The sequence below is a fragment of the Thermobia domestica genome, chromosome 14 (assembly GCF_964235325.1).
Source record: "Thermobia domestica chromosome 14, izTheDome1.hap1.1, whole genome shotgun sequence".
In the NCBI taxonomy this organism is placed as follows: Eukaryota; Metazoa; Arthropoda; class Insecta; order Zygentoma; family Lepismatidae; genus Thermobia; species Thermobia domestica.
In genome coordinates, this window is record NC_137467.1 from 87,805,238 (window position 1) to 87,821,400 (window position 16,163).

At 37.1% G+C, this 16,163-nt stretch overlaps 1 protein-coding gene across 1 annotated transcript in view; it reads right to left on the reverse strand.

Moving 5' to 3' along the window:
- LOC145670252 (head-specific guanylate cyclase-like) overlaps positions 1–16,163 on the reverse strand; it is an 891,926-nt gene that overhangs the window by 188,682 nt on the left and 687,081 nt on the right. The window contains exon 6 of the mRNA XM_081738665.1: positions 4,442–4,580. Coding sequence (XP_081594791.1) covers positions 4,442–4,580 — 139 coding nt within the window. The remainder of the gene's footprint in view (positions 1–4,441; positions 4,581–16,163) is intronic.

The following is a 16,163-nucleotide window of genomic DNA, read 5'->3' on the forward strand; positions in this document are numbered from 1 at the left end:
TCAATCAAATGTTTACTGAGGGGCAAAAAGAAAAGCTTAATCTGAATAAGACATTGCAGAGGGGCACAAGCTATGAATACGAATAGTGCATTGTGTAAATAAAGGACGACACCGAAAGAGAAAGCCAGAAACAGCTGTTAAACTTACAAAAAAAGAGTAAAAATTGTCGAAGTGGGAACATAAAACACAAATACAACAAATACGCCGACAACTAAACGATCACCATGCCATGATCTTGGTGTAGTGGTTAAGGTGCTGACTTACCAATGCAAAGGACGCAAGTTCGAATCCTCGGCAAGGACATTTTAAAAATTTTTGTTAATAATACATACAACTCATGAGAGATGGTAAAAGAGGTCGTATTTAATTTTTCGTAGCAATTATTATTGGTAATGTTTAGTACTGATAATACTTTTTGTCTTTGCGTATTGCACTTATTCTTTTCTTCATTTCCAAAGAGAAGAATATCCGAAATAATGCCACCAAAATTCCTCATATTTTGAATGTAAACGCCATTTGCAATTAGTGAAGAATAAAAATTGAACGTTCAGATGTAGGTGCAAAAAGTAAAAAGAAAAACATGGAAGTGGACCATACTCATGGTTATTAAAAATACAATTTCTACATGCCTTACACCTCCCGACCACGTTTCTACGTTAGCAAGTAAGAGGCTTGTGTTTAGGTTAGGCTCGTCAATACGTTTTGCAAAGGGGCCCGGTTTAGCTCTGACGCACCACAGGTGCGAGAAGGGAGAAAAACACTTTTTCTCTCTCCCTCTGTGTGTCTACTTCTCTATCTATTTGTATATATATATATAACGCTATTTGTGAATGCCATAACCACCCTAATTTTCAGCGGATTGAGACGAAACTTGGCACAAACATTAATTGTTGAAATATCTTGATGAGTTCGTTAACCAGAATAATCAAATGAAAATGTTCAAAATGGTATCCCTTCAAACTCTTAAAAAGTTCCAAGGGAACCAAATTTTGCCCATAAATAGGTATTCAGAAAGTTTGAATAAATTTTCCTCTTTTACTGAAATATTTGTGTGCAGAAACTTATTGAAATATTGGACCCGATTAATCGCCTAAAGAAGGTTCACGCCCTTTCGCTACGGTCAGGTTTTTTTTTTTTTTTTTTTTTTGCAGGAGGGGGTTATTTTTCTATCGGAACAAGATGATTGTTAGTGATGATATGAAATTACACATTGAAAGTGAAGTAACTTGTGAAACGTGTTATTTGAAAGAATAATATAATAAATGTGCATTCCTCTAACACAGAGAACTGTAAATCATGTATTTCGAGTTCGGGAGCCTGAATGGCGAGGAGTGTTATTTGATTTGCTTTTTAGTAACACATTGCATTGCAAATAAAGGTAGGCAACATTAGTGGTAAGTAAAACAACAATAATAATAATAATAATAATAATAATAATAATAATAATAATAATAATAATAATAATAATAATAATAATAATAATAATAATAATAATAATAATAGGTGTTGTTTGTGTCAAGGTAATATCTTAATCAATTCTTCTTCAAACGTAATGATTGTAACGCCATATCTCCCTTACAAACAAAATATTAGCAATTTATATCGAGAGAACGGGAAACTGTAGAGCGATGGGACCAACGTTGGACAGTATGCACTCATAGTACTCAGAAAAGTAAGCGATTTCAATGCAAAAGGAACGAAGAGTCATTGTCATGGGTACTCATGGGGCCACGGCAGAGCCCTGTTTAGGCAAAGTGTCAATAACTTATATCGAGAGGTGATACTGGGATGGGACCAACTTTGGACACCGTGGACTCTTATTCAGAATATAAAAGGCAAACGTTTCATTGGTTCACGCAAGTTATTATTAATAAAATGATAACAAATGTCAGTAAATTGCGCTTTCGTTTGTGTGCATGATGCTAAGAAATACAAGGGTAATTCGTTAAAAAAAATGAAAGTTTTAAAGAATCTTTTTCTCTTTTCGGAACACAAAACATATACTCCAGACAGTGGCGTATAAAGGGGGGGTACCGGGCTTAAGTCCTCCCCGAAATTTTATTTATTATTTAAAGTAAATGAAATATCATGCAGAATTTTTACATTCTCAGGAATAAAGTTAGCAAAGTTCCTCCCGAAACAAAATCGTAAATACGCCACTGACTTCAGAGGACAAAGTAGTTCTCGTAATAATATGAAGATGGTGATTTGCGTTTTGCAACGTATTTATAAAGCTATAATATCAGGATATTATATATCTACTATATTTCCTGATATACAATAGTAACGAAAAATAGCTTTTATTAAAAAGAGGAAGAGAAACTGGTTGGGACATTGGCTATGAAGGAACTGTATCATTAGGTACGTTTTGGAAGGTATAGTGCTAGTAAAGAGAGGGATGGGGAAAGGAGACTACAATTAATGGACAATACCAATACAGAAAAATCGTACATGAAGACGAATAGGTTGACACAAGACCATGAAGCATGAAAGCTTCTCAGCTGCAGCAAGAGACCTGGAAATAATGGCAGAATACTGATGATGTTGATATTTACCGACTGCAATTATTGTTGCAGTAATCCTTCGTATGTAATTTTGATTAGAACACTTGTTTAAATATATATTATATTATAGTGCTAAAGATAATCGCAAAAAAATATCTTGTTAAGATTAGACTTAAATAGTTGGATCAATATTGGTTATTATTTTTAAATATTAATGCTTATTCACAGTGTGGGTCACCAGCAAGTAAAGCGGTGTACAAGTAACAATAGGGACAATAAAAAATTATTATTTAAACATCTAAGCCTAAAACGTTTGCTTTCTAGTTTCAGATATCAGGTTTTCTAAACAATTTAAGTGAAACTTTCCATCAACCAGAATAAGAAAATATACTATCTGTGTTTTTTAAAAGAAACAAGCCAATTTCTTTCGCAGTATAAATCTATGGTAGACTTACAAACGAATTCAATAAAGACAAAACATTTTCCTCTGACGCTGAATCCATGTCAAAAATGCAAATTTAAACCACTTCCTGTTTTGATAGAGTGCTGTGGGTTATGACGATATGTTTTCTTAAAACCCTGAATTGTTTCCAAAATCCACATCTTGATATCTCTTACCGTTTTTGTTCTATAGAAATAAGTATTGAAACCGGATGTAGTAGTAACCCTCAACCTTTTCTGGTATTAGTAGAGTGCTGTGGATTGCGGTAATATATTCTCCTGAGACGGTGAATCGATTGCAGAAACTGTTCGTCGCTAACTATTACTATTTTTCTGGTATTGAGCTAAATGTGGAAACAGGAAAAGGTTAACCTGAACCACCTTTGGGTTGAATAGTAGGTTAATGTAGGAGATAGAACACATTCTCTGGACATTAAATTCGTCACAAAGAGAAAGTACATTTCGATATGTTTTTGCCCTATGGAAATCAGTATTGTAACCGAAAGTAGTAGTAAATTTCAACGACTGACAGTTTGTGTATAATGCTGTGGGTTGTAATAATATGTTTCCTTGAGACCTTATAGCAGGAAACCACTTGTTGTTGTCTGCTACTGTTTTAGTGCAATGGTGATAAATGTGGGTATCAGAAATGGTTAATTTGAACTTTTCGGTTTGAATAGAGAGTTACCGGTAAAGATAGATGAAGCGTGTGAGGCAAGAACATGGTAACCCACAATTTTGCAATTGCTGCGTTTTGCAGCACCCGATAGAGAGCAACGTATACCGCTTCGTTTAACCTTGTCCGTTTAATCCTTCATGTGTAGTTTTAAGTGAAAAATCAGCTTTCCGACATTGATAATGAATTGTGCAGCAGAAAACCTGTAATTTCATAAAATAGCAAAACTGTAGGTTGCCATGTTCTTACCTCACGCCCTTCAGATCATACTGTGGGATGCTGAATCGATTGCAAGACGCCGCATTCTACAACTATTACCGCTTTCTTCTAAGAAATAAGTATTGAAACCAGAAGTTACAGTTAATTTGAACCACTTCCGGCTTCGGTCCAGTATTGTGGATAGTAATAATATCTTGTCTTGATACATTAAGGCGTTCCCTAAAGATATCTCTACTCGCTACCTGTTATCATTCTCGTACTTTAGTGATAAATGTTGCTAATTTAAACCACTTTCGGTTTGAATTTGAAATTAACGAAAGAAATGGAACATACTCCTGGAATGCTGACTCCTGACTATAATACCTCTGACACTTATGCATAGCATAGTTTTGAAGTCTAAAACGCAGAGTCATTGAATTTTGTTTTATAGAAGTCAATTAAGTGAAATAAGTCGGAATGAAGAAATAAAAAAATCGATTTTTCGAGGCTACTCTCATATACAAAATATGGGGTGTTGCAGTATCATAATGTAATCCTACCAAGAACCGACAATAACAGCTAATAACAGCTTATCTCTATTGTGGTGTGAAGTTGTACCTACCTAACCAAAGCCTCTTTGCTATATCCGGTGGGAAAATAAGATGCAGAAGACTGACATTCTTCTCCCGTTCCTTGTCAACTGCTCTATTCGCTTCTTCAATGGAACTTTTTAATTTATCCATACGGCGTCTCAACCCATCCTGTAAGATATAAAATATAAATATTGATTGAAGGATTTAAAATGACATTTCACATGAGATAAAAATTAAAGGGTTAATAATATAATCGTAATGTTTATTAGGACTATTAGTGATGACATAAAGTGCGAACGTGAAATAAAACTAGGAATGCAATGGATATACCCGATTGCAATGAAATGAGCTGAGCGAGCTTAAACTACGTAATCAGGAAGCGTTTTTCGGTGATTATTCGTCGATGGTACATCGGATTTTTGATTTCGACCTATGTTTTCACTCAGCACGACATACTCTATCAGCGTGCTAAGTTTGGTTGAGATCGGCCAAACGGTCTAGGAGTAAGCGTTTTTCGGTGATTATTCCTCGATGGTACATCGGATTTTTGATTTTGACCTATGTTGTCACTGAGCACGACATACTCTATCAGCGTGCTAAGTTTGGTTGAGATCGGCCAAACGGTCTGGGAGGAAGCGTTTTTCGGTGATTATTCCTCGATGGTACATCGGATTTTTGATTTCGACCTATGTTGTCACTCAGCACGACATACTCTATCAGCGTGCTAAGTTTGGTTGAGATCGGCCAAACGGTCTAGGAGGAGTTCGCGGACAACCAAACGGCTAACCCGAGTATAAGAGCTTCGCTTCGCTCAGCTCAATAAAGATAGGATTAGCGAAAGAACCCATTAGAAGGGAGAAAAGTCTGTTTTGTGGGACCTTGCACAACGAATTGAGAAAAAGACTCATAAGAAGATATCTTTGGGGCATTTTACTGTGTGGGGCAGAAACATGGCAGAAACCGTTATTTGTGACTCATCAGAAACATGTTGTTATGGTAGGGGAACAAGTACGCTTACATTATATGCAAAAATCTAAAAGTTATAATATAAAATAATTCATAACTTTGTACATAAAATTAACCAGTCATTTGTTCTAAAAACTACACTTGAATAAGCCACTGAGATGAAAACTTAAAATTGAATTGGGTAAGGAATTTAAATATGTCTTCACTAGGAACTGAATCAGACGCTATGTGCTCGGATTGAAAATTAACTAATTAAATCCGAAGGTAGAGAAAATAGTAGATACAATTTGGTCATCAGTGCGTCCTAAACCGTTTATACTCTCAATTGAGTTGAGTTGATTTTGAGTTTAACTCCAGTTTCAGCAGCGAGGCTACATGAGACTTGGACCTAGTGATTAACGTGGAATCCGAACATGAGCTCCCGGTAGGAATTGAACCCGGGTCTCCCACACCAAACGCGCGTACGCTAATCGCTTAGCCACAAAGGATCTCTACATCTTGAAAATTATTGGAAATTCTGACAATATATATATCCAGTTGAAATGGTCTGAAATAACATCTTAATTTTTGAAAACAATGTTAATTTCCTTTCCTCACTGATCCAAATAATTATTTGAGTCATATCGTCCAGTATCTTACAAGAATCCATCTACTCGAAAGTCTAGTTATAGGAGAGAGAGTTAAAGCCGCACATACCTTCTAAAAGGAGAATGTAACTGTTTAGTCTTGTTAGCAGAAATCCAGCTACACGAATAAATAAAGCCCTAATGAAAGAGGATGTGTTACAATGTTCTCCTACCTCTACGCTAAAACAGAAACACTTCCCATTAAATAGACATTCAATTCAATTATTTTTGAAGTATCTGAACATTTACGCAACTCCCTACTGTCAGAAACACTTTCTCAAGATCAAGAGATTTGGAAGAAAGAAACTGAAGAGAGAAAACGTGAAATAGAGTTGGAGAGAGAGGAAGATCTGAGAAATAGAGCACGCAGTCAGTTCCCCGCTGGATTGCTGATCGACAAGTAGTCAATGAAACAATCCGTGAGATAACTTTTTTAAAAACATTGCCTTTCGTCAAATATCACGACGATAGCTATATAACCTCGAAAATTGTAACTAATACCAGAGAAATCGTAAACTTATTGTAGATGTGAAAGACAACTTGTTTTATATTTTAGTTGATAAACCTTATCACTATTGAGCATTTTGAAACCATCACGGACATATACTTTAAGCGTAATGGAAAGACACCACTGTAACCGCACAAGACTATTCTGTACAGTCACAAATAGGCGCAGCAATTGGTGCACTATCCCCAAGGCTATATCAATCTGTTCCTAGAGCTGCTGCGTAATAACTTTGAATCTATTTGCTAGAATTGGGCAAAGTTCTCTCTAATCCGCCATAGCTATGTGCACAAGAAGTCGGTAAACTTGGTCCGTGATATGGCGCGATCCCTTTAAAATCCTGCACGTCGGTTTGTATTGTCACTTTGGAGCTTTCAATATTAACACTATAGTGAATGCACTTCATTCAACATTGGCATATATTTTGTGGAACAATAAATACGTAATTGTGATATATTCCACTTCGTTCGCGATCAAAGGCCGAAACAAGTCGAAATTGAAACCTTGCTACGAAACAAGGCATTGCTCCACTTAGGAGAGAAACATTATACAACGTTCTTACGGAACTTGGAATACCGAGAAAGCTAATTAGATTAATTAACATATGTTTAAATGAATCTCAAAGTAAAGTCCGGGTAGGAACATTTTTGTCCACGAGCTTTCACGTTGAAAATGTCCTGAAACAAGGAGATGCGTTGTCGCCATTAGTGTTTAACTTTGCGCTGGAATACGCCATAAGGAAAATCAAAGATAACAACCAGGGCCTAGCGTTGAACGGTATTCACCAGGTTATGACATATGCTGATGATGTAAATTTAATAGGGGATGATAGGAGAACAATAGAAAAAAAATATACAGAGATCTTATTAAACGCTTGCAGGGACATGGGTTTAGAAGTAAATGCAGAGAAAACTAAATACATTGGAGTGCGTCGGGACCGTAATACGGCAAATTATGGATGCGTTAAAATATTAAATAATACTTTTGATAAAGTGGATACTTTCAAATATTTAGGATCAATATTAACAGACGAAAATCATATTTACGAAGAAATTAAATGTCGACTAAAAGCAGGGAATTCGTGTTACTACTCGGTTCAAAATCTCTTATCGTCTCGAATTATGTCGAGGAATTTGAAGCTTAAAATATATAAAACGATAATCATGCCTGTTGTTCTGTATGGTTGCGAAACATGGTCACTTACTCTGAGGGAAGAACATAGACTGAAAGTATTTGAGAACAAGATTCTGAGACGAATATTCGGACACAAGAGGAACGGGAATGGGGAATTGTGGAAACTTCATAACGAGGAACTATATAATTTATATGGTTTACCCCACATTGTTAGGGTCGTCAAGTCTAAGAGGCTTAGGTGGGCGGGTCATGTAGCTAGAATGGAAGAAAGTAGACATGCTTTCAAAGTCTTGACTCGAAGACCACTCAGAAAACGACCATTAGGAAGACCTAGGGCACAGATGGGAGGACAATATTAAGATGGATCTCTCAGAGATAGGAATACAAAGTAGAAACTGGATCCAATTGGCTAAGGATAAAAGTCAGTGAAGAGCTTTAGTGAACGTGGCATAGAACCTCCGGGTTCCATAGGCCATAGAGTTAGTTAGTTAGTGTTGCCAAAGTTCTAGCTCTAGACTGGGCTGAAAAAAGTACCAAATTGAAACAAAAATGGCTGAATTCATTATTTTATACCAGTGTAATACATGGCTCTATAACACGAAACGAAAATAGGTAAAGTTCTAGAACACTCCTTCCCCATATCCCCCCGTCTTCTAAGAGTCCAAATAAAGAAAGTGCTCTTTTAAAAACTACTTTAGAAAACATCCAAATAGGAGGACTTTGAAGAACCGTGGAAGTAGTTATAGTTTTACGTGCATGTATTTTTGCGTGTTATTATCGTTTCGGTGTAGAATCTTTGCAACGACACATAAATTACAGACTTACTTGAGCACACGCGGATCTTCTTCAGTATTTTCAACACTTTATTCAATGTGTGTATGTTTCTTTTTCTTAAGATTTCAAGCTAAAATTTGCACCACACTGTTTCTTTCTCGTCTCCTTCATGCGCAGCGTGGATGCGCCCATCTAACGTCATTTGGTCCCTGGTATAGTTCGAATTACGAATTTTCCACACAATATTCGTAGTGTTGTGCTTTGCAATGTCACAGAATGAATGGTCAAAGAGCATTTTCTAAAGGGTCCCATAGACGATCCACGGTTTGTGCAAACATCATGTTTGCGCAAACACTGTGTTTGCGCAAACATTCGGCCATACACGGTTCAACTGTTTGCACAAACTTCAGATCAATTTTGAGTTTGATCGCGTAAACATGTCCACTGAAGCAGCTCGTTTAGGGATAATAATTGCTTGTGCTTTGGAAGCGGAAAGACCTGCGAAACCAAAACGGAAAAAGAGGGTGTGGATGAAAGGGTGGTTCAAGAAACGGACTAAGTTTATTCATCAAAATTTACCTAGGTAATATCCGAACTTGAGATAAGTTCGACTGTGGACTATAAAAATTATTTACGTATGGATTCAACTACATGTGGTGAAATACTGGAAAATCGATTTTATTCCTCACTGACTCTCTATCCGCCTTCTAATCTATTTTTTCATTTTAGCCACCAATTTCTCACACGCCGCATTTTTCAGATTCCTGTTTTTATAATCTTCACTCTTTACCTTCCACAGTTTAGGTAAATTTCGATAAAGTTCAATCAATTCTCTCCAGAATTCTTGATTCCTATTCATTGACGCCATAGCGCAAGAAATAAGTGTCTGTACACTAGGCCTCTTACTCGGAAATAAAGCTCGTTTTTGCACAAACATGCCCATACTCGGTCCACGTGTTTGCGCAAACATCATATTCGTGTAAACAATTTTTGAACGAGTTTGATGTGGAAAACGTTTGCACAAACGTTTGCGCAAACGTTCATACAGCACCATACACGGTCAAATTGTTTGCACAAACAGCCTTTTTACACAAACCGTGGACCGTGTATGGGCTCTATAAGAGTCCAACACACAATATGAGTAACGTGAGATGTAGGGAATTTATTACTGACACTTTTAAAAATACGACAAGTATTTGTTAAATGGTGCTGAATTGGGTAGAATTGTACCAACTTTTTCACAAAAGGGGCTGAAAATGCCAGTGTGGTATCAACGGGCCGATGAATGGCAAAAAGGGCTGAATTTGGTATAATTGTACCAAGTGTGGAAACACTGGTCTGATCTGCTTCCATGTGTTATCACAGAGCATGGCCCATGCGAAGCTCACTGTTAACCTGTTTAGTTTCATTTCATCATTCCATACTGTATAATTCTGAAAAGAACAACAAAAGATAATAAATAAAAGCAATGCTTTTTTATTGTCGACATAATAATTTGTACATTGTTGATTTATCAACAAACGCAACACGATTATAGCGGGTTAGTGTCTTCAATTTTAATTCTATTTTATTATGCAGATACTGTTGCATCTGAATTTTTCTGGTATTTCAACGCAGTTCTTAATTCAACAGAAACACCACCGTTTACATCAAATTCGGTTAAAAAGGACTCTTGAATATTAGCGTTTAACTGGAAAAGATATCCAAAGATGAGAATAATATTAATCGATTGATCTTACTTTCTTGAACAATATGACACGAGTAAATGTAAATAAAATCTTATAAGTAGTTTTCGACTCGCCCAAAGAAGATTAGGCCATTTTTGACTCATAAATGTTTTATTTTAACCTTTTCCTATTTCTTGCTTTTTCCGCACATTGGCCTACGTATGTTTCTTTTAACCTACGTACCATGCAGTAGCATTTCTAATACCAGTGGCGTATTTACGATTTTGTTTCGTTGGGGCTAACCATGTTCCTGGAAATGTGAAAAGTCTGCAAGATATTTCATTTACTTTAATAGAGTAAATATAATTTCGGGGGGGGCTTAAGCCCGAAAGCCCCCTTAAATACGCCATTGTCTATTACACTAGCATTCTTTATTTAACAACCACAAATAAACAATTCTTTGTCTGGGACTTGAATGACCCGGTCTTCTCTGTTTACGTGAAGGATATTATATTTCTCTTGTCTACCTCACACCTTCCGATTTGTTGCCATTTTTCTCAATCTGCATGATCCTTTCTACTCTTTGCTCATTCCCTTAGCACGCTCAGCAGTCTTTCCAAGTGATAAAGAAATTCCTACAAAACGGGAAATTCATATCGGTGGCTGGACTGCGGGATATTTCCTTCGAAATATGTAGGACACAAGACGGTTTTCTTCAAAATATATACCAATCGTACATATATATAATATGCATACCCAGGTATATTTGTGTGCATTACTTAGTTTTGGGGAAACATTGAATCATATTGGAAATTTTATGTCTACGGACAGAAAATTTCCCTCCACGAACTGGTAACACTGCCTGTCAGAGTAAACATCATACTGGCGGGGCTATATGAAGGGATCAAACATATTTCACGTTAACGTAAAATTTCATTGAAAGGGAGAATTGTAAGTTCATCTGGAGGGTAGAGTGAGAGTTTCCTTAACTTACGTTACGTTATTAGGTTTGATTAGTGTCTGTGGATATCTAGCATATATTTAGCGAAACTAGACAGTGTAATAGTTTAGGGTCGCGATGGCTCAATGGTAGAGCGTTCTCTTCTGGTGCATGGGGTTGTCGGTTCGATCCCAGCTCGCGCCATTGAACTATGTGATGGACAAACACCGTGTGCTTGGGTTTTCCCCGGGTTCTCCCGTTTCCTCCCACTTTCTTCATTTTACCATTTCATTCATTTCTCATCTTCACCGTCTCCTTTAGCCTCGCCGGGATAACCATGGGACGTAGAACATAAAAATTTCATTTCATTTTAGAAAGTGCAATAGTGTCAATAGTGTAGAAAAAAACAGCTAAAATCAGTGAGGTGTAATTTGCGAAGAAATTGTAGGCCTACAAGAAGAACTTTCTGACTCGCTAGAAATAAAAAAATACAGAATCTGTAATGCATTCTGTGGCAGTGGTGAATATGGTCATAAGGTCGGTAGTGTCAATCCTATGCACTTCGGAACGCAACAAGAATTAGTTTCAAATCGGTTTAAAATGGATAAACTTATATCACAGAAGGTAAAATAAGCATAGAATGGATAATAGTTGAGACAATTGTGCAACAACATGAAGAGCAAGGGTTAACAGAGTAATCTATTTAAGCTCATACAATGGAAGAATCAGGTGAAAAGACACATAAAAGGGATATAAAGGAAAGGAAAGGAATCATTTTTGGGGTCAGGCTATCAAATGCAATGAAAGTAATCCAAGATATACAGAGAAAGGTATTGCAAGAAACAATGTCATATTAACTTATAAATGCGTTTCTCAAAAATTGAGAGAAAGGCATCTGATACGAAATGGATATAAGGGACTGTACAACACAAGTGTGATCATAGTACACAAAACAGAAAACACGTCGCTATCGTACCAGAATGACGTTTAAAGTCGGAAGAAAGAAGTCTTATATTGAGCGATCAGCTGGACAGCAAGAAGGGCAGACACGAGCAGACACTCCCCGCAATGAATGTGGCATGTAAAACAAACCACCCAAACTGCAAAATACTTGTTTCTTTGTAGATAAGAAATGATTTTAAGGAAATAAGTTAGGTTTTTCCTTATAATTTCTAGGGATGCGCATGAGACAAGATTTGTGGCTGTCTCGTCCCGAAAGTGTGCTTTAAAAGTGATGTCTCGACTCGAAAAATGTATATTTCTCTATTAGAAGAGCCGTGTCTCGACTCGAATATTGTCAGGAAAATCCTGCCTCGACTCGTCTCGTGCGCATCCCTAATAATTTCTCATTTCGCATTAAATAAACGACAAGGGCTACTATTTAAAAAAAAATTAAAGAAAAAAAAACGAACTCACAGCTCTTCAGTACATAATTCATTATCACATATTATCAAACTATTAGTTATCATATTTAATGTCTATCTGGAAGAGATAGTGAAAAAGAGTTTACATGATGATGATGGCATTTCGGTAGGAGGTAGAATGATTAGATGCATAAGACTTGCAGACGATATGGAGCTTGTTGCAGAATCTGAAAAGCAAATCAACAAAATGTTAGAAAACCTGAGAATGGGCTTTGAAGAATATGGGATGAAAATAAATGTTAGAAAGACAAAAGCCATGGTGATTGGAACGAAGGGGTCTGTGTCAAATGTAAAAGTAGGAGGGGAGAAAATAGAACAGGTGAATAGTTTTCGATATCTGGGTAGTATTCTTAGTAATAACATGAAGTGCGAACGTGAGATAAAAGCAAGGATAGGAATGGCGAAAGAAGGCTTTAAAAGAAAGAAAAGTCTGTTTTGTGGGACCTTGAACAAAGAGTTGAGAAAAAGACTCATAAAATGCTTCGTGTGGAGTATTGTATGGTATGGGGCGGAAACGTGACATTACGTAAAGGCGATGAAAATCGATTGGAAGCCTTCGTAATGTGGGTGTGGAGAAGAATGGAAAGAATTAGTTGGGTCGAGCGGAAAACGAATGAGAGAGTGTTAGAAGTGGTGGGTGAGAAAATAACACTTTTAGATATTATTAGCAAGAGGAAGAGAAACTGGTTGTGACATATACTAAAAAGAAATTGTATCATGAGGGACGTCTTAGAGGGTATGGTGCCGGGAAAGAGAGGGAGGAGGCGAAGGAGACTACAATTAATGAATGATATAAAAACAGAAAGATCATACGCGAAGACGAAGAAGTTAGCGGAGGACCGTGCAGCATGGAAGCTTCTCAGCTGCGGCAAGTGACCTGCCAATGAAGGCAGAATACCTACAGTGATGATGATGAGTTATGATTTGATTATTATATTACTTTTCACGTTCATATACGCGATCATTACCTTATTTTCTACCCAGAAGTGAAGCTAGGAATGGATTTTCTGAGAGCGGAATCAAACAATGGCTTTGATCACTTCTCTATTTGGTTACATGCTTTAGGATATCTTCATAAATAGACCTTTTCATTTCGAGAGGGGTTAAAATCTCACGAACCCACTTCTAGCTACGCCACTGTTTCCAGTATACATGTTGCCAGAAATATGTATCAGTAGTATCTAAGTTCTACATTAATTTACGTTTTAGACAATATACGTAAAACGATGTATGAAGTCTTACTCAAGTTACAAACTTATATTTGTTTCGAGTACGGACCCCCAGCAAGCACGATCTATTCAGACCAGCAGTCAGCGACCAGAAGCCAGCCACAAGCCTAAGAGGCCCCAAAGAATCTAAGGAGTCACATAAAGAAATTAGAGGGCTAAGTCTTATCTTTCTCTGTAGTAACCAAAATGATATATTAGAAAAATATTTCAGTTTAACGTTCCGCGACTATGCCCTTTCGGCTAAGGGAGATGATTAAGGCAAATTACTGATAATGAAAGAATCGGTGGAATGAAAAACTGGGAGAAAACGGGAGTACCCCTAGGAAACCCATGCACATGATATTTGTGACAACATGAACTTGTTGCCACAATAATTTCTATGGATTTCCATTTTTGTGTCTGGAATTTTGGTATACCCTGCTGCTTGGACTCTACAAGCATGGAGTTTGATTGGATTTAAGAGAGACGTTTTGCTATTGGTGTGGAATGGACTATTTTATGTGAAATTATTATGAAATTAAAGAACTTTGAAATAAAGAAGCGAAAGAAAAAGTAAAAAAAAAAAAACACATACACATTTAAGAGTAATCTAGTAGTTTTGTACTGAGTATTAAGTATTTTTACGTCGTTAGTCAACTGTTTTAATCTTGCGCTCTTCCTTGTAGTTGGTGCTTTGTTTTGTTCGCGCCAGAAACTTGGAAGAACTGAACATTGCCTGAGGTGCTGTTTGACAGCATCGAAGTAATCCCAACCGTGCTTTCTGTCTCTTACATCATCGAGTTACTGTACGCAAGCACGAGCGGGTGCGTGTTAAATTTAACAGGGATTCTTTTAAATTGAATTTTTTTTCGTTTTGTGGATTCTTGTAATTCTATTGCTTGGATCTGTGCTGAATATCTTGGGACTTTCTAAAACTTTTGGATTAGTCATCGAGTGGATTAGTTTCTGTTTGAAAATATTAAGGCAGCTGTATTTTCACCCACACAGCTTTCTGGTCTTTCAGGAGAAAGGTGGACAAGGCCCAGTAGTTAAAGTGCTTGCGATGGGAACCGGTCAAAAACCCCACAGCCAAAACACCCACACTCAAGAAATGTCAAAACGCCCACTCAAACGGTCATAACCCCCACACAAATGGACAAATCTCCCAAATACACGAACGGTCATAACCCCCACAGCCAAAACCCCCACACTGGTAATCGGTCATAACCACCAACGGTCATAACTCCCACACAAATGGACAAAATAGCCACACATAGCAACGGTCACAATCCCCACATAAATGGACAAAACCCCCACACAAATGGACAAAACTCCCACATGCAGAAATTGTCACAACTGCCACACAAATGCACAATACCCCCACACAATCGGACAAATCTCCCACACTCTGAAATGATCCTGGTTGCATGTCTGCCCTTGTACTTTTTAATAACATTTTTATTCCACTTAAACTGATGTTACAACTATTCTTCTTGCACTGTTTTCTAATGACAGAAACACTAAAGTGGGCGTCATAAAGAGCCGCAACAAAGACGTGCAATCACGATCATTTCAGAGTGTGGGGGATTTGTCCGATTGTGTGGGGGTTTTGTCCATTTGTGTGGCAGTTGTGACAATTTCTGCATGTGAGAGTTTTGACCATTTGTGTGGCGGTTTTGTCCATTTATGTGGGGATTATGACCGTTGTTATGTGTGGCTGTTTTGTCCATTTGTGTGGGAGTTTTGACCGGTTTTGTGGGCGTTTTGACATTTCTTGAGAATGGGGGTTTTGGCTGTGGGGGTTTTGACCGTTCGTGCGTTTGGGAGATTTGTCCATTTGTGTGGGAGTTATGACCGATCGTGTGGGCGTTTTGACATTTCTTGAGTGTGGGGGTTTTGGCTGTGGGGGTTATGACCGTTCGTGTATTTGGGAGATTTGTCCATTTGTGTGGGGGTTATGACCGTTTGTGTGGGCGTTTTGACATTTCTTGAGTGTAGGGGTTTTAGCTGTGGGGGTTTTGACCTAGACCCCTTGCGATAAGTGGAGAAATATTTTATTTTGTATTTCTCTCTGCCTGTCTTTTTTTGGGGGGAGTGGTTGTTGTGTTCTCTGCTATTAAAGTCAGGATTTTTCAAAGTTTGCTTTTGATTTAACCTGTTTGAGGATACTTGCCTTTGTTTAATTAGTTTGCTTATTTCAGTTTAAAGTTCCACTTTGGTTTTTAAAGTTAGTACTATTTCAGGTTTGTCAAATGTTTCTTTTATACTAATTTAGCGTTCAACTTAAGTTGTTTCAGTTTAGAGTAGTTTTGCGTGATTGCTTTAAAGGTTGATTGTTTAGTTTAGCGTCCCACTTAAGATGTTTCAATTACGATTATTATTATTATTATTATTATTATTATTATTATTATTATTATTATTATTATTATTATTATTATTATTATTATTATTGCGTGTTTGGTTTGAAGGTTGGTTACTTTAATTTAGCGTCCCACTTAAGCTGTTTC